The sequence below is a fragment of the Mustela lutreola genome, chromosome 3, assembly GCF_030435805.1.
Source record: "Mustela lutreola isolate mMusLut2 chromosome 3, mMusLut2.pri, whole genome shotgun sequence".
In the NCBI taxonomy this organism is placed as follows: Eukaryota; Metazoa; Chordata; class Mammalia; order Carnivora; family Mustelidae; genus Mustela; species Mustela lutreola.
This window is the reverse complement of record NC_081292.1, coordinates 171134080-171160765: the sequence shown is the minus strand read 5'-3', so window position 1 is coordinate 171160765 and position 26686 is coordinate 171134080. Positions and strand designations below refer to the sequence as shown.

Here is a 26686-nt window from a genome sequence, read left to right as displayed (position 1 = left end):
TGGGTTTGGAGGGCCCAGCTGGCTTCCTTGGGCAGAATCACCCATTACATTCCTAGTCTGCTTTTTGTCTCTGAGGACTGTTTGGGGATCCCAAGCCCCCTCCCCAGGCTCCCTGTATTCTTTTTATCATCATGACTGTTGTATCTCTGATTTCTTCTCCTTTTAGAAGGGTCTCCAGGTAGAGAGACAGTGAATGCTGCAGTGAATGGTGGAGCCAGCCACCATCTTGGTTGGGAGTCATAGGCGTTGATGTGTCTCCTTTCTTTTAGCGGCCCCTTGTATTATGTTGCTAAGGTCCCCTCTCTTGTGCGAGGGGTGGTTGAGTACGTGGAGGGGTATCCAGGCCTTGTTATATGGTCTTTCAGTGTTAGCCTGGCTGTCCCCATGTGTTGCAGGATGGAGGTAAATTCTTTGGTTTTGGAGGTAAAGGCTGGGTTGCCAGCACCAGTGGCAGCCTCCTTGTGCCAGTTCCTGGTTCCAGGCCAGGCAGAGCCTTGGGAGTGGGGGTGGGGCTGGGGGTGGGGAACAGGGCCAGGAGTGGTGGACTCCTTCCGGTTGCACTGGGGTCTGATTCTGAAATGAAGAGTAGTGTCATTGCTATCTGATTCTGAAATGAAGAGTGATCTGTCCCTCTGCATCACTGCCTCGGGGTGGGCAGCCCATGGTTTGCCTTCTGCCAGCTTGGGTCATATTTGCAGGAAGTAGGAGGACATTGTCCAGAACCTACAATCTGTGTCTCTGGGGCTTGCCCCTCTGCTCCTTCCCAGTGGGAAGGATGGGCCGAGGCTGAAGCTGATGTCAGCTCTGGGGTTAGACATCTCTGAGGTGGACTCCAGGCACCCGATACTGCTCAGGGAACACTGCTGGGCCTGGGACAGCAGGCCTGGCATCAACCCTCTACTGACAAGACGTGCTGCTGACCGTCCCAGTTCTATGCCCAGGGGGACCTGGTGAGCTCTGCTTGGCCTTGGAGAAGCACTGGACCCCAATTCTCCCCAGCCCTGCCCTTCTTGGCCTCCATGACAGGGTCTCTGTCCCCTCCCTAAAGGTCTCATGCTTCCTCCACCCCACCCTATAATGGTCAGCTTTATTGATCACCGGCCTCCCCCCAAAACACTGAATGGCCCCCACTTGTCGAGTACCTGTGGTGTGCAGGCACTTCTCTTAGCCTTTACATAGCATAACACTGTGAGGTCGGTACACTTATCATCCCCCATTTCACAGATGGTGACACTGAGGCAGAGAGAAACTAGGTCACTTGCCTAGCATCTCACATCATGTAAGTGGCGGAACTGGGCTTCGAACCCAGAAAGGCTATACTCTTGTTCCCTGTGCCACTAGCCTCTCAGTGTCATTACCACCTCCCGCCCCTACCCCCAGCCATCATCTCAGGCTCCAAACCTCAGCCATCCTTGACGCCCTCCCTTGCATAACCAGGCCGGGCTGGGGGTGGCATAGCCTTTGTCGGCTTCCTGACCACCTGGCTTGGGGCAGCTGGCCTACCCCGTCCCTCTTCCACGTTGTAACCTTTTGCCAGAGCCCAAATCTCATTACCTTGCTTCCCTCTGTGTGTGTGTGTGTGTGTGTGGTGGGGGACAACATAGAGCATTCAGTAGCTCCCAGTTGCTCAAGGGATAAGGTTCAGGCTCCTCATGATACTGCAAGGCTGGCCCCAGCTGGCTCCACTCTTAACTGGTCTGTTGCCTGTCCCTTCCCTGCGACTCTCTCATACCCCCCAATTTCTAGTCGATTGCACTTAATCATGGTTGATTCTCGTGACGTTCCCCTCCCTTTCATGGTGTTTGCCCTGGGAAAGCAGAGACCAATCCTTGAATGTGGCTAAATACTTGTAATCCGGCTGCCCACCTTAAGGGCAGCCCAGGGCGAGGGCAGGGTTGCCTTGACCTCTGAAGAGGGGTCTGAGCTCTGCCTCGAGCTGCTGCCCTGTGGCCCTAAGTGCTGCCTCTGGGGTGCTTTGCAGCCCTCGGCCGTGGTGGTGGTGGGGCATTCCTTCCAACAGTGCCACTGACCATGAGCCACACAGACACAGGCGTCTGTAAGTGAGATGTGGAAACAGGTAAGTGACCACATTCTCAGGTTGCCCCCAAGATCGTGTGACCACTCAGCATGCAGGCAGAGCCTGAATTAGGTCTGCTGGTACCAGCCCCATGTGTTTTCCACTGAGGGCCTGTAGGTCCCTTGGCCCCCGGAAGGGCTGCTGGATTTAAGGTGGTTCCAGCCCAGCAGAGGGACACAGGGAAAGGACTGGCTGGCAGGGAAGTAGTGCAGTGGAGATGGGAGACCCTGGGGTCCAGAGGCTGCCAGCCCTGGTGTTTTTTCCTTCCTGTTTGGAGGGACAGCCGAGTCCCCCATCGTCCACTTGGGTTGGGCCTGGGGCCTCGGGCCTCCACTTCCCTCAGGGCCTCCCCCTGCCATCTGTCTGTCTCTCTGACTCCTGGGTTTGAGGGTGGAGGAGGGGTGGGGCACTGCCGGGGCTGCCGCAGGCCTGACCAAGTTGGTGTGGAAACCCTGGGTCATTTGGGGGAAACGTCCCCCGAGATCCACAAGGCTCTTGGGAATTCCAAGGAGAATTAAGTTTCCAGGGGCATGTCTGGCCTTGTTCCCAGCCGCTCAGAACTTTTATAGGAAGTGTTGGGAACTGAGGGGAGGCACCCCATGACCGTACCCTTGCAGCAAAGAACTGACCCTTGGTCATTTTGACATTCCTGCTCAGAAGAACTGTTTTGGCCTCCCTGCTGCGTCTACTGGGGATTGCTCAGGGCAGGCTTCCCATGGGAGGCCAAATGCCACTTGAGACGTCCTATGGGACGCCAGAGCCCTGCCCTCACCACACTGCTCCTCTTCCCTCTCCTTTCTGGATGGATTGCCTGGAACTTTAAATTCCCAGATCCACTCACTCCACTCCCTGTTCCCAAACGGAGTCCCCAGCCACCTGCCCTTGACCCAAGCCCAGCAAGGGTGTCCCCGTTTCTGAAGAACCAAGGGGAGACCCCCAGGATTAGGGTCTTTTACTTAACGAGATATTATCATATTATCAGCCAAAAACAAGCGAGCCCAGAGAGTTAGAGTAACTCACCCGGAGACACACATCATACAGTGTTACCAGGGCTTTGCACCAGGGGACCATGACCTGGGGAACACGCTCCCAGCCACTGCTGTCTTTCGCTGTCCTTGGGAGGAGCCCCCGAACTCTAATGGACCAGACTGTGCCTGTTACATTGGTGTTGCTGAGTCAGACTTTCCGAGGCCAAGCCCTCACCAGCTCAGAGGGTTCTTGGCATCGGTGCCTTCAATGTGGCCAGAGGACTTTGCACTGCTGACCTATTGTCTCCCTGTCACTGGCATGTTCCCTTGAGGATGGTCATGGGATTCTGGTTGCTTTGTTTCCACGCTGGGCTTCTGGCATCAGCGGGAGAATTTGCATGTAGCTGAAACCTCTCTGTGTGCCCCCACTGGGTGGGGAGGACCTAGGTAGAGTGAGCAGCCCTACTCTGAGGTCATTCCCTGCCCACTCTTCCTGAATCCACAGGGCGGTCCCTGGCAGGGGCCGTGTACTCCCCTGCCATCCATTTGGGACAAAATAGATGTCCTGGGTCCTCTTGAAGGCACTGCCTCCCCTCTGCTGTCTCGTGAGGTGCGGCGCACACAGTGGGTGGCCCAATGCCTCTCTGTCCTGCTTCCCCACCTTCCTTTATGAACTGCCGGACACTGTGTCCGAACCGAGGCTGCAGGGTGCCATGGCTGATGGGTGGGAGGGACCCAGCCTCCACTGGCCTCCTACCACCCGCAGAGAGGCTGGCCTCTACCAGAAAAGGAAGGATGTTTGCTCAAAGTGAGCCCCTATAACAAAGCTTGCACTCACCGCCCTCCTCCCCTTTTATGGGAAAAGTCCAAACCATACCCTGAGCTGAGAGGCCTTTCTGAAGAAGCAGCCTTCTGATGTCGCTTCTCTGGTTCCAATTCTTTTGGAGGTGGCTCCCATCCCCCCCCACCCCCACTGCCCTTAGGAAGACACAGAACTCTCAGAATGCCCCCTGGGAGTTGGTTCCACGCCACCACCACCCCCTTCTGGGACATCCTAGCACCTCTGGACTCCTGACAGTGGCTCCCTCTCTTGGTTCTGCACTCTGTTTCCTGTTAGTTCCTGCTCCTCTGTGCCGACCGCCTCCCTCCACTCCAGCTCTGCCCAAGTTCCGGCCAGATCAGTGCTCAACAGCCTCTTTGTACATCTGCCTGCCCGCTGGGACCGGTCTTTGTGCTCTTCTGCTCTGGAGAGGCCCCAGGTAGACGGGAGCCAGGTGGTGAGGGAGCGCAGATGAATGGAATGGGGAGCCAGGAACTGATTGGAAATCAAAGACTCTGGGCTCAAGCTTTTATGCAGACTTAACCCTCAGAGTCCCCGTGGCGTTGTTGTACCTGCTCCCCCAGCCTTCCTGGGGGCCTGCTTATTCTTCGCATATACTTGTAACACTTGGAGATGTGGTTTCTGGGCCTGCTCCCAGCCTGTAGCAAATCGGAGGGAAGGACGGAAGGAGGAAGGAGGGTAGGAAAGAAGGAAGGAAGGGAGAGCCCATGACTTGGCAGCCAGAGAGGATCCTCCAAGGATAGGAAACCAGAACCTCAGAGAACAGAGCAATGAGGGAGATTTGGAAGAGCAATGACAGTCCTGTGACCTTGGGCCATCCTGAGACTCCTCTGGAAAGGCACAGTTCAAGACACCCAACCCAGAGAACCAGAGCGCCCCCAGAAAGGCCCCTGGCTTTGGGGATAGTCTGACACTGTCTTTTTCTCTGACTTGAAAGTGCCTGGGCACCACAGGGTATTGTGAAAATGTATGTGTTTAATTCAGCCTGGCTGGGGCAGGCCGGGATTCTACATTTCTAACAATCCTGGGTGACCTTGAGGCCTTGGTCTGGGGACCACACCCAGAGTCGCTGGTGCCTGCCTGCTGGAAAAGGCCGCGCTTGATTTCCATTCAAGGCCTTTCTGTGTAAAAGAAAAGCAGGGAAGTTCCAGTGTACTGGAACAGAGGCAAGCCTCTCAACACTGAGACATTTTCTGGGGCACTGCCATCCTCCTGCGAACCCCCCACCCCCATTGCTCCCGGCTGGGTTCCCTGGGGAGTTTCTGATGGCTGAGCCTCTGGCAGACAAAGGCGGCTGGCTTCTTTTTTCCTTATTGGCAGGATTATTCTGGTGAAGGGAAAACCAAGAAAACCCAGGGGCTCTGCCCAGTGGAAGCTGAAAGAGCAAGTGATTCATGGAACCCAGAGGGGCCAAGTGCCCGGTGGACACGGGACACCGGCCCCTGTCCCCTTGTCCCCTTTACTAATGGACCTACGCTGGGGCCAGTCCAGGCACCTTCCCAGGCCCTGGGTAACCACAGAGGTGGGCATGCTGGGTAAAGGGTCTCAGCCCATTCCCCTCCACCCACTCCCCCATCCAGGGACGGCCCAGTCAGCACAGAGCCCCGGTCAGTACAGAGCCGTTCAGAGTAAGCCCTGGCAAGAGACTGGGCCTCACACAGCCTGGGCTGGGCTGGCACTGAGCACGGGCTTCCGGGAGATTCTGCATAAGGGGCCTCGGCAGGCTGTACCTTTGGGTTTCACCCAGAATGCTGAAGACGTTGACAGCTGTGTGAGGCCCACTCGAGAGAGGGCCGCTCTTCAGAGCTGGGGCCCTGCAAGCCGTCTCCCTCTTCATGGCTGCAGACAGGTAGTCCTTTTAAAAATAGCTCCCTCTCCTTGGCTGCCCATGGGGTGCCCGGGGTGCGGGGAGTGTAGGTGTGTTATCTCCCTGCCAAATATCTCCCCAAGCAGGTGGCAGGCTTGGGTGTCGATGCCCGCCATGTCTGCAGGGCTATCCCCAGGCCTGATGGGACTAGAGTCCCTCCCTAGCAGCAGATGCTGGAGAGTATCAAGATGACAGGAACTGAGGATCTGTTAAGGCAAAAAACATGGGAGAAGTTCACCAATTCAGAGGACGGCTAGAAGGAAACCCCAGGAGGCAAACAAGGGTGCAGGGGCTGGAGTTTTTGGATGGTTTTTCTTTACTATCCTGGCTTGTCTTCAATAAGAAAAATCTGGGTTAAAATTTAAATGATTGCAAAAAACTGGTATTAGGAGCTAAGAGGTTGGTAGCGGAGGAGCCAAGGGCTTAAGGGGACTCCAGCAGCCTGCAGGCATTCGAAAGACCAAAACTGTGGGGAGGGAAAGGGAATATTTTGATGGTTTGAAATAGAGGGAAGGGAATGCAGTTTAGGCCAGGCTTGTAGGGAGATCGCAAGCGCCAGATGGGCCTGCAGTTTCCCTGAAGCCCCGGGTCCCGCACCCCATTGTGTCAAAGGCTTTCTGTCCTGGGTAGCGGGGGTTGGGGACCTGCGGGAGGTGTCTTGGTCGTGGGTCTGGCCTGGGCAGGCTGTTCTGGGGTGCTGTACCCTTTCCATGGGGCTGGGTTCCACATCAAAAGGAAGGTGATTTTCTTGAGGGCAGGGGAGGAGGCAAAGGAGGTTTCCAGAATGCAAGACACAAACCCAAATGCATTTACCTTTCCCACCGGCATGAAAAGGGGTAAGTTAGGCAGTTTGCACATGGCCTTGTCTAATGGACTTCCATGCTGGACTGCTTATGGCACAAGGGCACTGAGCTGGCTTCAGATGGCTGTTTTGCTCCCCGGCCTCACCTCCAGCTTCCTGCAGCCACCCCCACCCTGAGATGTGATAATGAAGTCCTGTAGGCTTCAGAAAGCCCTTTGTCTTTTTAATACCATACTTTCCCAGGAATCTTCTCTCTGCTTTGAGGGTCAACCTTGCCATTCTGTAAGGACTGCCTGAATATCAAGTCTTATCTCCCCGCTCCCCTGCCCCAAAGTAATTCTCGTGACTGGGTTGCTTGGCCCAGGGCACAGGCTGTGGGCTCAGGCATCAGGCGAGGTGTCCTAGTGACCTTGGGCTGGTTGATCTCGATGGGCCTCAGGGTCTTCTCAAGCTGGACAGTCCTCCATCCCTCAGAGCAGTGCTGGAAGGTTAAATCAGAGGAAACTTATGTGAAGGACTTGCCTGGTGGGACTGTTTCTGCAAATGTTTGTAAGACGGCAACCTTGATATTCTTTTGGTCCGAAATGAATGCCTGTCCATGCGGGAGGGGTCTCCTGCACCATGCTTTGAGACCAAAATCCACGCACGTTCAGGACTCAGCAATGTGGCTCCTATCATTTCTGCCAGAGTCTTCAGGTATAAATTGTAAAAGGTGTAAATCGGACAGTCCCACGAGTGGTTTGTTGGGGACACTGAGTGTGCGCTCTGCCCAGGGACCCTACCCCACCCCACCCCACCCCTGTCGAGTTGTGGGGCAGGTAGTGGAGACTCAGTCCGTGACCATTCCTGCAAAGCAAGGCGCCTGCTGGGAAGTCCCAGGTTCGTTCTCACCCTCAAGAAGTGGCTTCATGGCACTCTTCTGCTTTTCACCATCTATCCAGGGGGGTGAGTAATGACCACTTCACAGAGCTATCAGATTAAATGAGGTGATTTGCACACGGCCCAATGCGGAGTAAGAGCTTGATAAACCAGAAACACAGGCGGCTACTGTTAATTCTCCGTAGGGCTGGTGTAAAGATGAAAGGATGGGCATGTGAGACAACGCTGCGAACCGCAGAGCTGACCAGTCGGAGCTGTTAGATTGAGCTGCACTTTGAGCCCCACGGTGCTTTGAGAGGAACAGAAACAACAGAAAAGATGACGAAGGGGCCCTGGGAGGCTTTTCCTGCCTGTCTTGCAAAGCCAGACCCTGAAGGAAATGACCATGGACCACCCCTTGTAAAGAGGGTCTCTGTGAAGAGGGAGGGATGCCCTTCTCGGTTATAAATCCCAGCTCCACAGGGAGGGGTGAGGACACCACTCGTGTCACTTCATGATCCCACCTGGACTTATCCCTGCTGGCCCGGGGAGTGAACCCCACTCTTCCCGGCCCTGCTCGGCTTTGGAGATGTCCTTTCTACATCTACACGCTGGCTTTCTTCCTGTGCCAGGCGGATGGCCCGCTGTACCAGCCAGATAGGCCTGCCTGGCGGTAGCTGGAGCCCTTCCCTCTCCCTGGGACTTGCCCGCTGGGGTCCTGGGCTTCTCTTCCAGGCCCTGACCCAACCACAGTTGTCACACTGAAAGATTTCTGCCCGTTGAAAGATTTCTTTAAACTCCTCTAACCTGGGGCACCTGGGTGGCTCAGTGGGTTAAGCCTCTGCCTTCAGCTCAGGTCATAATCTCAGGGTCCTGGGATCGAGCCCCACACCGGGCTCTCTGCTCAGCAGGGAGCCTGCTTCCCCCTCTCTCTCTGCCTGCCTCTCTCTCTGTCAAATAAATAAATAAAATCTTTAATAAAGAAAGAAAGAAAGAAAGAAACTCCCTTAACCTGTTTCCAGACTTTGTGGAGGCCCTCTCTGAAGTACTTGTCCTTTTTCATAGCCCTGGAGAATGTTTCAGGCTTGTGGGCCTAAAAGAAAGTTTTTCCAAAACTTATTTTTTATTTTTTAATCTTTTTAAAAGATTTTATTTATTTATTTGAGAGAGAGTATATGTGAGAGAGAGCACAGGGGGAAGGATAGTTGTGGGGGAGAGAAGCAGACTCCCCACATCTGAGTAAGGAGCCAAGATAGGAGACTCCTCCATGTGGGTCTTGGGATGTGGGTCTCAATCCCAAGACCCTAGGACCATGACCTGAGCCGAAGGCAGAAGCTTAACCGACTGAGCCACCCAGGCATCCCTTTTCCAAATCTTGACTCGTGTGGGTCAGAACCCCAGAAGAGAAGGAGAAGGCTGACTTTTCAGCCTGAGCATGACCCCACAGTGACAGCCCCACTGTGCTGGGGGAGGCCATACTTGCTGAAGGTTATGTGAGCAGCGAATCCTGCTCCGTTCTTCCCCTGCTAGGTGAGGACCAATTCCTATGTGTTACCTGACCTGTTCTTCCCTCCTCCTTTCCAGCTTCTCTCTGGTTCTGGGACCCTCCCCACCCCCACGTACCTAGGCTTTCCGCTGCTCCCCTTTCTCTTCCTGTTGAGACCTTACCCCTTTTTGCTTTTGCCCCCAGCGATTCCCATCTTAGATGCATGCCCTTCTGCACGCCGATGCTCCTCCTCTCTGCAAACTTGGGTAAGACACGCACGGGGGAGAGGACATTTATTCAAAATCCCAGCATAGTTGGTACCATCGTCGTAGTTTAACTGACTGTCCTAACCTTGAATTCTTTCAAGAGGCATTTCCCAAAGCGTTTTCCTTGGGACACCAGGTTGCCAAGATGTGCCTTCTTCTAGTGGAAAGTTCCCGAACACAGAGGATTGTGTGATCAGATGAGTCTGTGTTCTCTGTTTCCCTGCGGTAGGTTTCAGATGACCATATGAAGAAAAAGCTCTGGAAAGTTCCACACTAAAGAAGCCTGTTTATTTTGACTAGAACTCTTTGTAGCAGAGGCTGTCCCTCCAGCCTGTTCGGAAGAGCTCTTCTTACCTCAGGTCTTACTCTAGTTGGCTCTTTTTTGCAGAAAGCTCTTCCCTGTGCTGGTTCATATCCTTCTCTGTCATGTCCACACCCACAGCCCAGCTCTTTCTGCTCTTTGGGCACGTTTCTGGGAAGTTGAAATGCATCATGGGAGGACAGTGGCCTGTTTCCCAGGGCCAGATACTGCTGGTTCCTTTCACTCCCATCCTTGCATGGGGTCTTAAGTCCATTAACCTTCTTGGGTGCCCCCCACTGACTGGGCCCACATCCCGCAATGTGTGGGGCCGGCCTGGAGTGGAGAAGACTGTCACAGGGTTGGGAGGACTGTGGCTCCCTTCCTTCAGGATTTGGGATCTTGGGAACACAGCTGCTACATTAGGAAATACCCAGCAGGGGGAGGCGGCATCTACTGAGTGCTAGAGGACTGACAATGGGGCTGTTGGCTCTCAGAGGAGGAAGGGGGCAGCTCCCTGAGCTTGGGGTACAGAAAGGCCACTGAGGACCGCTGGGTGGTGGGATGTCCATTCAGGGTGGGAGGAATGGCATGAGTCGGCTGCTGAGGCTGGAACAGAGCACACTGGGGAGTTCTGGGCCTCATCTCCGGCCTGGCCTGACCACGTGGGCCTCAAAATTTCACCAGCCCTCCGGCTTAGATTTCTGATTGCCCACAGGCTGCATTCCTTGGTGGGTGGTGGTGTGGCTGCCAACAATGGTGGGCTTTTGTTGTTGGGAGGGTGGGGTGGGGGATATAGATAGTGAAGGAGCTGGATTGGTTTCTCTCTTTTTACTGTGGGGAAAATACATGTAAAATTTGCCTCCTTGACTGTGTAGGTGGGCCGTTTGGTATACATTCACCCCCTTGTGTGACCATCACTGCATCTTTCTCTGGACCTTTTTCTCATCCCACACTGAAATTCTAACTCATGAAACAGTCACTCCCCCAGGTCCCGGTAGCCACTGTTCTCTACTTTTTGTCTCCGTTTTGACTTTCTGCGTCCCTCACAGTTACACAGTATTTATCCTTTTCTGTCTAGCTTATCTCAGGCCTGCCTTAATGTTGCTAGGGTTCCTCCCCAAGGTAGTGTGTGTCAGATTTTCCCTCCTTTTTATCATGAATAATATCCTCTTGTAAAAATATACCATATTATGGATATACTGCATTTTGTTTATCTGTTCATCAAAAATGGACACCTGGGTTGTTTCCGTCTTTTGGCTACTATGAACTGATTTGCCTTTTTTTTTTTTTTTTTAAGATTTTATTTATTTATTTGACAGATCATAAGTAGGCAGAGAGGCAGGCAGAGAGAGAGGAGGAAGCAGGCTCCCCACTGAGCAGAGAGCCCGATGCAGGACTCAATCCCAGGACCCTGAGATCATGACCTGAGCCGAAAGCAGAGGCTTTAACCCACTGAGCCACCCAGGCGCCCCTGAACTGATTTGCTTTTTAATGCAAGGTGTTCTTACCTGGAGAGCAAGGGATCCCCGAGGAGCAGAAAATGGGAAGGACTTGAAGGGAGAAGGGGAAGAGGGTTCTGTGAGAAAACTTTGTCACAGCCCAGGTGTGTAGAGAAGTAGTGGGTGGACAGTTTGGCAGAAAGCAGAGAAAAGAAGGCTGAAGAAGGTTCCCCTCAGCTCAGGCACCAAAGGGTAGAGGGCAGGGCAAGGATCCCCCCACTGTGGTGAAGCTGGGTTTGTTTCCGGGCAGCGGGGGCTAGAGGAACACCCAACAGAGATGCTGGCTTTGTGGTAAAATCCAGGCAACGGGGCAGAGCCTGGTCCCCTCTCGGAAGTCACTTGCACAGATGTGACCGTTTGGACCTGGAGGCTGGATGAGCATGATGGGGTCAAGCATAAAACCAGAGAGCTGGAGTCAGGATAACCACGTGCAAGGGTGGGGACCAGCTGCCACAGGGCAGGAGACCAGAAGCAGAAGGATGAATGGAGAAGGGCATCTGTGTGGCTCAGTTGGGTGGGTGTCTTACTCCATTTCGACTCAGGTCATGATCTAGGGGCCCCGGGATCGAGCCCCGAGGGGGTCCCTAGTCCGCTTCTCTGACTCCTTGTGTTCCTCCCCCTGCTCCCTCCTGTGCTTGCTCTCTTTCTTGCTCTCAAATAAATAAATAAAATGGGACCCAACGGACAGCTTTTGGAATTGTCCTCTGGGAGAATGTCAGGGATGCCCAGGCTCGCTCTGCGACTTGTTGCCCAGCCTCGGGAGGTTTGGTCAGTGTTTGCTGACCCAAACTGGGGGATATAAAGGTAACTGGGCATGTTTTTCATCCTCAAGAAACTTACAGCCTCATTGAGGGGATAAAGGGCATAACAACAACGGTGTTGTTATGTTCAAGATCCCCTTTGAATCATGTTGTGCAGTGCCCAAAGGCGTTTCAAGAAGGGGGTCCCTTCTGATCCTGTGACCCGGCTGGGCACTGCCAAGCAGCAGGTGACTGCATTATTTTCCAGTAAATGAGGCCAAAAGAATTAGGTGTCCTATGACCAAGTGTCCTGTCATCCTGTGTCCCATGGTCAAGTGTCCCGTGATCCTAGCCATGGTGGTCCCTTGTTAGCATCCTTCCTTTGCCCCTGCAGGTATGATGCTGGACGGGATGGCTTCATTGACCTGATGGAGCTGAAGCTGATGATGGAGAAGCTGGGTGCCCCCCAGACCCACTTGGGCCTGAAAAACATGATCAAGGAGGTGGACGAGGACTTCGATGGCCAGCTCAGCTTCCGCGAGGTACCCTTTGGCCCTGAGCCTCTGTGCGGAGGGCTCCCGAGAGAAGCCCCACCGTTAAGGGCCCCTAGAACACAAGTAGCTTTAGCCTTTCCAGAGTACTGATTGGACAGTCAACCTAGAGTTCTTTTAAAGATCTCTTTAAGAAGCTCGCGAAGCGTGGTTCATGGGGAGAATGGTCGCTGAGCAAATAGTCACTGTGCGTAGGACAACCTCCTTTGGGCGAATGTTTGGGTGTTGAGAAATCTGGAAGGATGTTTACCAAATAGTGGATATGTGTGCAAAGTTTTGGTAGATTTATAGTTTCATGTTTTCTTAGATATTAAAACTTTAAACTTTTACAATAAGCTACTTAAAGATGATCAAAAAGCAATTAAACGAAGGCTCTTACTCCGTGCTCCTGGAGCTCCTTGTGTCCCCATAACAGTCCAAGAATGGGCTTTTTGGCCTTAGAATCCCTGAAATTGCAGGCAAAACTTCCAAGTACAGAACTCTCTGGAAGAGTGCAAGTAGATTCAAAATCTGATCTCTAAATGTGCGAGAACTTTGGTGATAAGGCCGTGTCTGGCTGCGGCGAGAGTCTCAAGGACACTGGGTTTCTTCCAAGGCAGGGATGCAGCCCCGCAAGGAAGGGTTCCATGTCTTATGTGCTTGGGTGTTACTGTGAAGCCTCCAGTCGTGTCTGTGTGCGCTGGTGTCAGAACAGGTTTGGGGACAACATCCGGACTCGAAGCTCCGAGCATTAGCAGTCCCGTTCTGTCCTATCTCAGCGGGGCCCTCCGGGTCTGGGACTAGAGAGCACTGTCCTTGCTTCCCGGTGTGTGACCTTGGTTACTCCAGAAACACTGGAGTTCCAGCATCCTGGTTCCTGATGGTGAGAGCTTTGCCCAAGTACAGGTCTTCTCTCCAGGCTCACTAAGGCCCACGGACGTTCTTCCTGAGGTCCCTGGGGCTGAACCAGCAGCCGTGAGTCCCCTCCCCAGCTGTGGTGAAACCAGCCTGGCCTCTCTCTGCCCACAGGTCGTCTCCAGATCCGCCCCTTCTCTTCCTTTCCTGAGCTGGCAGATGCAGAAATAGAAGATCCCAGAAAACCTGTGTTGGGCATAACCCTCAGGATATTCTAGGCCAGGCTTCTCGTTCCAGAGCTAAGGAGTTAGAGGGCCAACACGGTCAGGACTTAGCGTGAAATCACGTTCCAGCTCAAGGCTGGACCTGGGTGGCAGGCTTGGTGCCCACGGCCTCCCCTCGTCAGCTGCGGTTCTCGCCTCCACAGCTGTCCCTCTGGCTCCCCCACCTCTCATTCGTGCTGGGCACTGGCTCCTTCAGCCCAGCTTTCCCCGCGGTAGAGAAGGGAAAAGCTTTCGCGTGGGTGAAGCTTTGGAGGCAATACCAGGGAAGGAGCGTCTGTGGCAAATTGTGACCTGGGGGGAACAGAAATTGAGAGGGTATTGAGAGGGTATTGAGAGGGCTGTGCACGTCACTGGCCAAGCAAAGACACGCTCCCTGCCAAACCCAAGATGCTTGGTTTGCTTTTCTTGGCTGCATGTTTGGCCATTTCCCACAGAAATGCACACAAGTGGACATCAGAGGTTTGGAAATCTCCGAAGTATGAGTCCCGTTGTGGTCCCATCTGTAGCAGTTGTGCCCGGAGGGGCAGGATTTGGAGGTGGTGATATGTTTGCCGTAAATACTCACAGCCCAACATCCTGGGTTTTTTTTTTGTTTGTTTGTTTTTTGTTTTTCTTTTCTTTTCTTTTCTTTTCTTTTTTTTTCAAATTTTGTTTTTAAGTAATTACTACACCCAATGTTGGGCCTGAACTTACAACTCTAAGACCAAGAGTTGTACACTCTTACCAGTGGAGCCAACCAGGCAGCCCATTCTGCTGATTCCCACCAGTACTGGGAGCCGCTGGCGTGCTGGTACTTTGGTTATGTAATGACAAGAGGCTTCTAGTCAGAGATCGGTCTCCACACAGAGCTGCATACCTTGAGCGAGTTATTTTACTTCTGGGCCTCCATTTTTCTGTCTTTAACATAGGGGTGTTGGGATGCCTAGGTGGCTCCGTCGGTTAAGCATCTGCCTTAAGCTCAGATGTTGATCCCAGGGTCCTGGGATTGAGCCCTGTGTCAGGCTCCCTGCTCAGCAGGGAGTCTGCTTCTCCATCTGCCTGCTGCTCCCCTTGCTTGTGTGCTCTCATGCTCTCTCTCGCGCTCTCTCTCTCTTTCTCTGACAAATAAATAAAATCTTAAAAAAAAAAAGCAAGTGTTAAAGGGCATCTGAATGGTTCCGTCGATTAAGTTTCCAACTCTTGATTTCAGCCCAGGTCATGATCTCATGGTCATGGGATGGAACCCCATGTTTGGCTCTGCACTCAGTGGGCAGTCTGCTTGAGATTCTCTCTCTCCCTCTGCCCCTCCCCCTGCTCCCATTGCCTGTCCGAATAAACTCTAAAAAAATATAGCTGTGTTAATAGCTTTCCCTCAGGACTGTTGTGAGAACGGAGTTCTCTCTCCATGCTGGTATCAGTTGGAACTCCTGAACTAGTGACAGAGAATGCCAGCTCATTTACATAGGAAAAGAAAAAACAAAAACTCTCAGCTCCCATAGACAGGAGATGAAGAAGTAGAGGTGCGCTGGGCACAGTAGTACAGCATGCTCCTCTGGTCAGAGCTCAACCGTGCTTTCTTCTGTGTCAACCTTACCTTTTCTTTCCACATCGCATGTTTTCCCTGATGCCTGCCAAGATGGCTGCCAGCAGCTCCAGGTTCCATTGTCCCAGGTTAGCAGCCGTGGGGGCCTGAACCGACCTCAGCTGGCCTCTGAATGCTGCTACTGGGGACTTGTCCCCACCTCCTGGACCACTCATTGCAATCAGGGGACTGTGATTGGCTGGGTCCCTGTTATGCCCCACAGGGCATCATAGCCAACGGTCCCACCATCATCATCATGTGGGGGCCAGGGGGCCAGATAGACAAAATTGCTTACTTCTATAGTTCTTTCCTCACAGCCTGGCATTTAGTAGGTCCTTAATGAATGCTTCTATTCTCTTTATTTCTCTTTGGATTAACTTAACCAAAGCAAGTCACATCCACATCCCCGCTGAGCAGGGAGCCTGATTCAAGGCTTGATGCCAGGACCCTGGGATCATGACCCAAACTGAAGGCAGATGCTTAACTGACTGAGCTACACAGGTGCCCCTCCATTATATCTCTCTTAAAGAAAAATTGCTCCGGGGCGCCTGGGTGGCTTAGTAGGTTAAGCCTCTGCCTTCGGCTCAGGTCACGGTTTCAGGGTTCTGGGATTGAGCCCCACATGGGGTTCTCTGCTCAGCAGGGAGTCTGCTTCCCCCTCTCTCTCTACCTGCCTTTCTGCCTACTTGTGATCTCTCTCTGTCAAGTAAATAAATAAAATCTTAAAAAAAGAAAGAAAGAAAGAAAAATTGCTCCAAGGCCAGATGTGCAGTAGTTTTGTACAAAGGTTGGGTGATGGGTTTACTGGATACCTGTCTGTACTGGGAATTACGGGTTCCATTCTCCTTCTACCCTACCTTCCTTTGGGTGGGGCCCTGGCTGGTGTTAGGTTGCTCATCAGCATCATTGTTGACTGGACCATGGATGGACCCCTGGTGGAACTAGGTCCACTAGATTCCCTGTCCTGGGAATTTGAAATTGGGGTGAAGTACTGCAAATTGGTTCTGCAGCTGGCTATTCCTGCAAGAATAAGTCAACATTTTTAAATAACAAAGTCTTCCTCTTTGCTTAAGCCAACAAGTTTGTTTCTGTCACTTGTGATTTTAGAATGCCAATTCAGGGCAGATGTTTGCATTACCGGTCAGGGCCATGAAATTACATTTTTCTTTTTTTTTAATTTAGGGGTGCCTGCATGCGACTCTTGATCTTGGGGTCATGAATTTGATCCCCATGTTAAGGATAGCGCTTACTTAAAAAAGAAATTAAATTTAGAAATTCTTTAAATTTATCAGATGTGTTTGTTAGCTTGTGCCTGAAATTACTGTTTTAGCCTTGTTAGTTCTCTCTCTCTGTTTCTTTGTTTTCTGCTTCTTCTCTCCCCCCTCCCTGCTTTGCTCATAGTCACAACTAGGACACTTTCCAATTCCCCACAACATACCAGTCTTTGTAGACTATAAATAGGAAGACAAACAAGGCTGGGCAGTCAGAGAAATTGTCATTCAGGAGTTGGTGATTACAATAAAATCAAATAGGAATGCCTGGCATGCTTTTCTGGAAGGCTGAACATATACAGGTTGAGCTGGATTTTTCTTTTTTTTACTTTTTTTAACTGGCTGGCGTCAGGACCCCTAATTTTGTTTTTTTTTTTTAAGATTTTATTTATTTATTTGACAGACAGAGATCGCAAGTAGGCAGAGAGGCAGGCAGAGAGAGAGAGGAGGAAGCAGGCTCCCTGCTGAGCAGGGAGCCCAATGCGGGACTCGATCCCAGGACCCTGGGATCATGACCTGAGCCAAAGGCAGAGGCCTTAATCCACTGAGCCACCCAGGCGCCCCAAGGACCCCTAAATTAAGACAGGGCTGCTTTGGTGCTCCGTGAGCTGGCAGAGTGAAAGTGAGCACACATGGAGAAAAAGATCCATGAGGAATACTTTAAGCTGCCTGTAAATACCACATACACTGTAGATGTGAGAAAAATGAATCTCAGGGATAAGGAGACACTGCCCCGCCCCCCACCAAGGTCACTTGGATTTTTGCTAAGCTGGGGCCATTCTCCATCTTTTTTTTTTTTTTTTCAAAGATTTTATTTATTTGACAGAGGGAGAGACAGCAAGAGCGGGAACACAAGCAGGGGGAGAAGCAGGCTTCCTACAGAGCAGGGACCCTGATGCAGGGCTCAATCCCAGGACCCTGGGATCATGACCTGAGCCAAAGGCAGATACTTAATGACTGAGTAACCCCCCTTTTCTATCTTTCTAGAGCTGCCTTCCCAGTGTGGAGGGGCTGCCTGTTTTGTATTTACCTTGTGTAGCCAGGGAGGCATGGGGGAGATGTTTCTGTAAGCTGTAAATATTTTAAGGGCGGGCAGGGTCCCGAGGGACAGGTTTTCACCCCTTCCCTCTGCAGATGGCTCACATTTCCATTGCTGACATTTTGGCTGCTGCCTTCTCTTCATGAGAGCCTGACTACAACCGTCCCCCTGTAGCCCCTTTGCCCTCCATCCTGTTCTTGGAAGTCTCCCCTCCGAAGGGCTTGTTGTCCAACACTTAGAGCCCACATTCTGGCTCTGCTAGTCTGCAGCAAACTGAGTCTTTACCGGCCTCTAGTGAGGAAGTTTGAAGTTGCAGGTGGACAAACATGGCATTTCTGTGGAGCCAAGTGGCCCACCGCAGCCTTCGCAAAGCTACATATTGGAGAATCCTGCTTCATCCCTTGCTTTGCAAGAATTACAAAGACAGGCTTATCCGCGTGACATTTTGGGGTTAGTGGTGGTAGAGGCTGACTTCCATCTAACGAAACACACTTCCCTCTAGGGACTAAGAGTCTTGGCAGGAAAACACACCCAAGGTGGAATTTGGAAAGCCCGTTGAAGTTGTTTGCCCCCTCAGTCTACTTTAGGTAATGTCCTTTTCTCTTGGGGAAACCATTTTTTAGAGGGGATGGATATGGAGGAAAAAAAAACTCCTGAAACCTCAAAACTCCCCTGGAGACCCATGTGTTTTACATAGCACCGAAAACTTGGAAAGGCTTCTTTCAGTGCTGACTTGGAAAAAAACAATTATAGAAGTTTGGACAATGGTTATTTGACAAATAAATTCGCCAAAATTCTTTAGAGAAGGAAAAGTCTAAAATCATCTTGGGGAAGGGCTGGAAGATGGGAGACTTGCCTTTTCAGCCTGGCTTATTTATTTAAAAATGTGTCCTGTGGCAGGGGTAGGGGGATATATCCTGGGTAGGCTTTTTAGAACAAATTGGCTTTAAAGATGAATGCATTCAGGTCACAATTTGGAATCTGGAGGAAGAGGATAGATTTTTCCATAAATGATGTGGAGATCGCCAACTAACCATTTGGAAGAAAATAGGGTTAATGATCAACCTCCCGGGATAGATCAGAATAAATTTCAAAGATTAAATAGTTACACGTTTAACAAAAAAGGAGTCATAAAAGCAAGAGACAAAAACATAGGTGATTGTTTCTGTAACCTTGGTGGCAAGAAAGGTTTTTCTCAGCATAACACCGGTATGCTTGTGAGAGAGAAAAAAAAAGACTGATAAATTATATAAAATTTTTAGAAGTAAAAAATGATCATAAACACAATGAAAAGGTAAGTGATAGCTCAAGTATTTGAAACATACCAGTTTCTGTAAAGATCTCTTAGAAAACACTTGGGAGGGGCGCCTGGCTGGCTTAGTCGGTGGAACATATGACTCTTGATCTCAGGGTAGTGAGTTCGAACTCCACACTGGACATAGACATTACTTACAAAATAAAATCTTGAAAAGAAAAAAAAAAAATAGGGGCACCTGGGTGGCTCACAGGGCTAAAGCCTCTGCCTTCGGCTCAGGTCATGACCTCAGGGTCCTGGGATTGAGCCCCACATCAGGCTCTCTGCTCCTTGGGGAGCCTGCTTCCTCCTCTTTATCTGCCTGCCTCTCTGCCTACTTGTGATCTCTGTCTGTCAAGTAAATAAATAAAATCTTTAAAAAAAAAAAAGAAAAGAAAAAAAAATAGAGAACACTAGCAAAAGCAAACAATCTAATTGGTCCCTCGCACGTATTGACACCCTTTCTCGTAGGCTTGGCAATCATGCCTTTCCCCTGGGCTGGAGGGGATCACTGTAAGTCTTCGGAGGTTGACCTGGACTCTGATCAACCCTTTCCTGCAGTTCCTGCTCGTATTCCACAAGGCTGCGGCGGGGGAGCTGGAGGAGGACAGCGGGCTGATGGCGCTGGCCAAGCTCTCCGAGATCGATGTGGCCCAGGAGGGCGTCAAAGGTGCCAAGCACTTCTTTGAAGCCAAGGTGGGTGTTTCCTTCTTGTGCAGGACGGTCTTCCGTCCCTTCACCCTGCCCGACACGAGCTCCCAGTCAGTGATTGCTTCATTCGCTCGCCCAGGACAAGCAGAACAGCAGTAGCTTAAGTGCGTGTATCATGTGTGATTGAAGAGGAACGAGTGTATCTGCGTGCAGTCTGAAAACAAAAAGCAAGATGGAAAAACAATTAGATGGCACGTGCGTGCGTTCCATCCTGGTTTCTGATTCAAATGGGTTTGCTGATACGAGGTTCCAGACCTCCCAGAAGAACTCCCTGCAGCTCTGCCCCGAGCTGCAGTTGAATTAATGGAGCAATTTCCTGTAACTTTATGTCTTAAGTGCCTGTGTGTGAACGAGCAAACAGTGGGGCCAGAGGAGGGAGCCCCGGTGGCCTGCCCCCTGCCCGAGTTTGAACCAGTATTTGCTCCACTGACAGTGATGTAGGGGGTTGGGAAGCAGTCTCCAGTGCATGGCTCCAGTGCATGGCTCCAGAGCCTTTCTGGCTGCTTCCATTCATTCACACGTTCATCCCGTCATCAGACACTTACGGAGAGCCTACCCCTGGCTGGGTGCTGTCATTTTCATTTCCCCAGAGCACACCTGTAGAAAGAGACATCAGAGAGCCTTCCAAATCCCCAGTCAGCCAGAATGGTGCAGTGGGGAGGGCTGCCTGGCGTCAGGTCCTGCCTCCTCCACTGACCCTTTTACCACTCTGTGCCTTAGTTTTCTCATCTGTACAGTGGAAGCGATAACAGGATGACCGTGAGGATTAAATGAGCTCACATATAGAAAGTGTTTAGGGGCACCTGGGTGGTTCAGTCGGTTAGGCATCTGCCTTTGCCTCGAGCATGATCCCAGCATCCTGGGATCCAGCCCCACGTCAGGCTCCCTGCTCAGTGGGGAGTCTGCTTCTCCCTCTCTTTTTGTAACTCTCCATGTTCACACTCACTTTCTTCCTCAAATAAATCAAATCTTAAAAAAGAAAAAAAAAAGTGTTTAGCGAGTGCCTGGCTCACTGTGAGCACTGGGTACGTGATAGGAGCTGTTGGGACTCCCTCCCATCCCAGATGGAAGCCAGCCTCTTGGGGAGTGATGGCTTATTCCAGGAGCTTGCCCAGAAACGCAGTGTCCCTGGCAACCATCCTGGCCGTGCTCGCCCCCGAGTAGGACTGGCTCCTTGCATTCCATGATGCTGCTTGGAGACAGGGTCGATCATCGTTCTGCCAGTATGCAGACTGTGAGTCATGGTGAACCCCTGACACCAGAGTTCCTCCTGCTGTCATCTGAGAACTTGGGATAGGCCAGCCACTCATGGCATCTTCAATGCCAGCATTCTATGTCTAATCCTGAAAGTGGTTTGGCCCTTCCTTCATCACTTAGCATTGATTCAACACAGCTCTGGGGATGCCAGGCACAGTAAACTCTGGAAATACAGCTCCTTCACAAGGAGCTAGTAGACAGAACTTTTGCCTTCCCCAGGACGGCGCACATAGTCTCATGAGGAAAACAAATTCTCAGCCTTGAAAGAGAAGGAATAGAGAGGAGGGGTGGATGGGTTCTGGAAGGATGGGTCCTCTCTAGTCATCACCCGATAAGCCAACACTTGGAGATCTTTGGGTGATGGCTGTGGGCAGGGGCCTGACATTGAGACCCAAGTTTAGCATGACACTTTTTGGGCCACTGCTGCAGCTCAGCAAACCATGCTCTTGTTAAAAGTCTGCACGAAGGGGCACCTGGGTGGCTCAGTGGGTTAAGCCGCTGCCTTCAGCTCAGGTCATGATCTCAGGGTCCTGGGATCGAGTCCCGCATCGGGCTCTCTGCTCAGCAGGGAGCCTGTTTCCTCCTCTCTCTCTCTGCCTGCCTCTCTGCCTACTTGTGATCTCTCTCTGTCAAATAAATAAATAAAATCTTTAAAAAAAAAAAAAAAAAAGTCTGCACGAAGTCTCTGGAAACCACGAAGGATCTTATGACCCGACTCTGATCCTTGTTCTGGCCTTCCTTGCCGCTCAAGCACATTTCTTCAGATACTGCCATGCCTTTTCACCCCTGGGGCCTCGTGCCTGCTACTTCCTTTCCCTGAAATACCCAACCCAAAGGCCCATTTCTGGAAAACTCTATTCCTTTCATGATAGGCATGGAGCCTGCTTGAAATCCTCTCTCTCCCCTTCCCTCTGCTCCTCCCCTATTCTCAGACATTTTTGGTGAGAGTGTAGAAATGGTCCCAGCTTTAGGGACAGCATTTTGGGGCTGGCTGTGAGTGCTTTGTATCATTTACTTATGGGATTCTGCCCCTAGGATTCTATCCCTTAGAGGCACTCATGCAAATAAATGTAGATGTGTCACAGGGATTTTATACAGCATCAATAGAGAAAAGTTGGAATCAACCAAAGCTTCCATTATCAGGGAATCGAGTCCCTGGTGGCACGCCCGCCCGTTTGCACACTCTGAGTATGAACAGATGTACGAAACAAAGGAAGCAGAACATTATGTTTACAGCCCAATTTTGTTAAATACTAAATCCAACCTGGCTAATTACATATCTGAGTATTAGTAATAGCTATGACTGACCAAGGGACTGCTTTTTTATATTTTTGGAATGTTTTATAAGGTGCGTGCACAATTTTTATAAAGAAAAGAAAAGATGAAAAGAATAGCAATGAAATGTTTTGAACTTGTCTGTCTGCCTCCGCAACCCAGACTCAAAGGCAGAATGGGTGTGTTATCTTTGTAATTACAGACCTGGCACGTAATGGCCCTCAATAAACGTTTGCATGAATGACGAGTCGAGGGAATCATCACTCAGATTTGGGAGAGGGCCATAGAGGAGCTGACATTGGCAACAGATGTTCAGAGATGAATGGGGATTCACCTTGTAATCAAGGAGGGGAGGGCGTTCCTGCCGTGGGAACCCAAGCACAAAGGCTCCGAGGCACGGAGGGTAACAAATGTTGGGAGGCTGGCCCCCAGTCCATACCGGATCCAGGTGCACGGAGAGCTCCCCTGAAGGTGGCCTCTCCAGCCTGCTGACCACCAGACCAGAAAAATCTGCAGACCAGCTTCTCGGGTCTCCTCCCCTCCCGCCCCCGAAGACCTACTTGGGATTTCCCAGGGTAGGGCCCCGGAAAACGTGGAGCATAATGGGCTCTGCACAGCCTTGCCAGGGAACCACGGCAGCAGGTGTGGGGGGCCCTCTGGGGGCCTCTACCTGACCAGTGCTGGGCACTGGGGAGAGGCTGGAGTCAGGGAGGCTTCCACAGATGTCCGGAGAATTGTAGGTCCGTTGAGGGTAGTGAGTGGGGATGGGGAGAGAGAATCCCAAAGGAACTAGCAGTCTCAGTATGTAGGAGTGCCGTGCTGGGAGGTGAATAGTAAGATGTTCCACCAGGGGGCGCCTGGGTGGTTCAGTGGGTTAAAGCCTCTGCCTTTGGCTCAGGTCCTGATCTCGGGGTCCTGGAATCCATCCCCGCACTGGGCTCCCTGCTCAACGGGACGCCTCCTTCCCCCTCTCTCTCCACCTACGTCTTTGCCTACTTGTGATCTCTCTCTTTCTCTCTGTCAAATAAATACAATATTTTAAAAAGTATTCCACCAGAATGAGTCTTGTGGAGCTGTGTAGAGAGGGATTGATGATATTTTAAAAATAGAGACAGAGACACACCCCTCCTGTGGGAGTGGTTTGAGGAAGGGGATGGCAGGCACTTTGGTTTGAAGGACACTGTGGGGGCGCCTGCCTGGCTCAGTCAGAAGAGCCTGTGACTTTTGATTTCAGGGTCATCAGCTGGAGCCCCGTGTTGGTGTAGAGATCGCTTAAATAAATTTAAAAAAAGAAGAAGAAAACGGAGGGCACAGTGTTTGTTGTAAAGTCTCATTCGTGCCCTGTGGGACAGAACTTGGTCACACCTGCATTGGAGAGTCCAAAATGCCTTTCTTCCTAGGGACCCACGTGTCTGATTATAATTCTGCTGCTAGGAAGAATGGGGATGCTAGATACTGAGGGTCGTGGAGTGATCTTTTCACACATGTTCGTTGCCACACCAAGCACTGACAGGAGCTGGGATACCATTACCCTGACTGGGCTTTCTTCTGGAGTCAGGGTGGGGTGCGTCTCCATAGACCCTTGGGGCGTGCACCAGGGGACCGTCTTGGAGGAGGAGAGAAGGGGGAAATGAACACTTCACAGACACCCGACGACACAGACAAGGGGAGCCGCCTTCACAAGATCCAAGTACCACCTCAAGATTTCGAGGAGACTGACTGTGGGGAAGGAAGTGAGCAGAGATAACAAGAAAACCCAGGGGGGAAATGCCATTTTGGAGGACAGGAGCACTTTCAGGAAGAGGTGAAGTCAGATGAGGCCAGGGTGGGGGTGTTGGCTCTGGCAAGTGGGTCATTGGAGACTTTTGAGAGAGCAGGTTCCTTAGTGGAGGGCAGATAGCAGTAGGGTAAGAGGTGAGTGGGAACTGGGGAGAAACAGCTTGACTTTTCTGTGTAGATGGCTGGCAGAGGAGGTCTAGATAAAGTGGGAATGGAACGGTAGCTTGGAATCAGATAACTTTTTGTTTTTGTTTTTAATCTAGAGTAGACCGGTGTTTTTAGAACCCAGGGAAGTGGTCCCCAGAGAAGGAAACATGATGAAGACACAGAGTGGGGTGATTGGCGAGAAAGCACTCACAGACCATAGAATCAAGGAGACTTTTTTAAAAAAAGATTTTATTTATTTATTTGCCAGAGAGAGAGCACAAGCAGAGGGAGAGCAGCAGGCAGAGGGAGAAGCAGGCTCCCTGCTGAACAGGGAGGCTGATGCAGGGCTTGAATCCTGGACTCTGAGATCATGACCGGAGCTAAAGGCAGACGCTTAACAACTGAACCACCAGACGCTTAACAACTGAACCACCCAGGCGTCCCAACTTTTTTTTTTTTTTTTTTTTTTAAGATTGTATCTATTTGAGAGGGAAAGTGAGAGAGCACAAGCAAGGGGAGGGGCAGAGGGAGAGGGAGAAGCAAACTCCCCGTGCTAAGCAGGGCTCAAATCTAGGACCCTGAGATCATGACCTGAGCTGAAGGCAGATGCTTAACTGACTGAGCCACCCAGGCACCCCAAGAGGTAGCTTTTATAGTGGAGAACAAGGACCCCAAGTGAGGGAGTTGCAAAGGCCCCTACGCCTCTGACCTGGCCAGCAGTAGTGGGCAGGTGGACCTTAGGTTCATGTCTTATCTAACACATGGGAGGGGAAGAGGTGGTAGCATCCCACTCTGCAGAGGAGAACACTGAGGCTTAGACAGTGGTTTGTTGGTGAATGTTTAGCAACTGGCTCTCTGAACAGAGTATGCATATACATATATCCGTATGTTTTAATAAATTTTAATGATATAAATGATAGATAGCACACAATTTGCAAATAATAAAGTGTACACTACTTTTATTATAAATTCCACATGGTCTGTTGATTATCAAAGAATGTTTCCTTAATTTTTTCTGGGCTCTGGGTCCATTGCCAGCCTATGGTTGCAACTGAGAGAAGAATCTAGGTCCTACATGAGTGTTAGTTGATACTTTGTTTAACTTAATTCATAAGAAAAAGTGAATGGAACTCAATTTCATTCATTCCTCAATGATGTGAGCAACTTTTTTGCCGAATTTTTAAGAAGATTTTATTTATTTATTTGAGAGAGAGAAGAGAGAGCGCATGGGTTGTGGGAGCAGAGGGAGCCCCATGTAGGCTCCACCCCAGGACCCTGGGATCATGCCCTGAGCCAAAGGCAGATGCTTACCACCTAAGCCACCCAGGTGCCCCCCTTGCCAAATTTGGTAATAGTTTTCAAGTACTAGAAGAATATTCTGTAAAATTCTTTGGAGCTCTAAAATGGTATAAAGGCTATAGATACTACACATTTTTCAGCTTAATCTACATTTTTAACATTCCCATTACTTTCTTTAGAAAAGATTGTGAATGAAACAATAGATCAAACCCTGCTTTGTAGCACTTTGTTGGGTTCCGTAAATACCCCTGGGGGTGGGGGTTGCTTTCAAGCTTCCAACAAGATGTTGCCAAAGGTGGATTTGTAAGTAGCATTATCCATTGTTGCCCACCTGGAACAGAAACAGACAGCCTACAAAGCAGAAAGAATAAAATGTAGCAAGATAATTAGGAAGCAATGACTTTGTAATATGTATTTCTCTTTTTTCTAATCTAATTATAGATTTATATAATCTAACTTCTAGTATTTTTTTTTTTTAATTTTTAACACTTAACAGCCAGCTCGTAAAATTCCTGAAAACCAAACAAGGAAAAAAAAAAAAAAAGGTGAAGGAGGGGAGGTGTTGGAGCTAGACAAAGGGACCTGAGGTCCAAGTTTTCAGCCTGAATCCAGGGACAGTGGTTAATGAGAGTCAGCGTGAGCCGAGCTCTACTGTAGGCAACTAAATCTGTCTTCTAGTGACTCCAGTGTAGGGAGCTGGAAGAGACAGAGCAGGGCCTCAAGTGCTTACGAAATACCTGGGAAATTTGGAAAACATAATTTCCTAGTCCCTACCCCTATGCGGTTGATTCTTTCAGAGGTATCCTGTGTTCAGACACAGGCCCCTGTGCAGTACAGGGAGAATGTAGGAAGGAATGTTACTATTTTTCATTGAGATGTGAGAGTCTGCATTGTGTCACCAAGGAGGTAATGGATTGAAAACCAGAGAGGATAGGATAAAGAGCATTGTTGGAAATAGATAAATCTCAGCTGCACTGGCAGAGAAGTAGAACATACAAGGAGACACCCAAACGTTGAAGCTCATGATGGAGAAAAGATGGTGGACCCAGGAACATGCTAGTTAAAAATAGTGAGAGATTTGGGTGCCCCACTGGCTCAGTCAGTAGAAGGTGGAACTGTAGGTTACAGGGATCAAGCCCCATGTTGGCCTTGGAGCCTACCTAAAATTTAAAAAAAAAAAAAAAAAAAGCGAGTGGTTAGGACACATTGACTTAAAATCATTAAATATTCAATGAAAGGGAATGCTTTTTTTTTTTTTTGTAAATTTGAGATAATATGTGGACAATGTGATGAACTGTAAAAACATTTAGTAAGTTGACTCCCCTCACCCCCCCCAAAAAAAAACCCCAGTTAAGTGCTGGGGAATTTAGGGATTAATTCTTCAATGTTACACTTTCTTTTCAATGTCACAAACTAGTTAAAACACACTGAGAAAGATTGTATCACCTCATTCTCTAAAGCCATCATGATTCTGATAACATCAGATAAAAACACATCAGAAAGAATATTAATGTAATGAATATAGCTGTGGGGACCTTAATACATTTGAAGTTTATGTTAAGACTGCAGGGATAAGTTTTTAAAATGTCATCGGTATCAAATATGAAAAATGTGATCATTTTCAGTGAAACATCTCAAAACATTTGGTAAGCTTAATACTCATTCATTGGGCACCTGGG

General features: G+C 50.3%; 1 protein-coding gene across 1 annotated transcript in view; it reads left to right on the top strand.

Annotated features, from left to right (window-relative positions):
* EFHD1 (EF-hand domain family member D1) overlaps positions 1–26686 on the top strand; it is a 41158-nt gene that overhangs the window by 11515 nt on the left and 2957 nt on the right. The window contains exons 2-3 of the mRNA XM_059167702.1: positions 12100–12247; positions 19101–19235. Coding sequence (XP_059023685.1) covers positions 12100–12247; positions 19101–19235 — 283 coding nt within the window. The remainder of the gene's footprint in view (positions 1–12099; positions 12248–19100; positions 19236–26686) is intronic.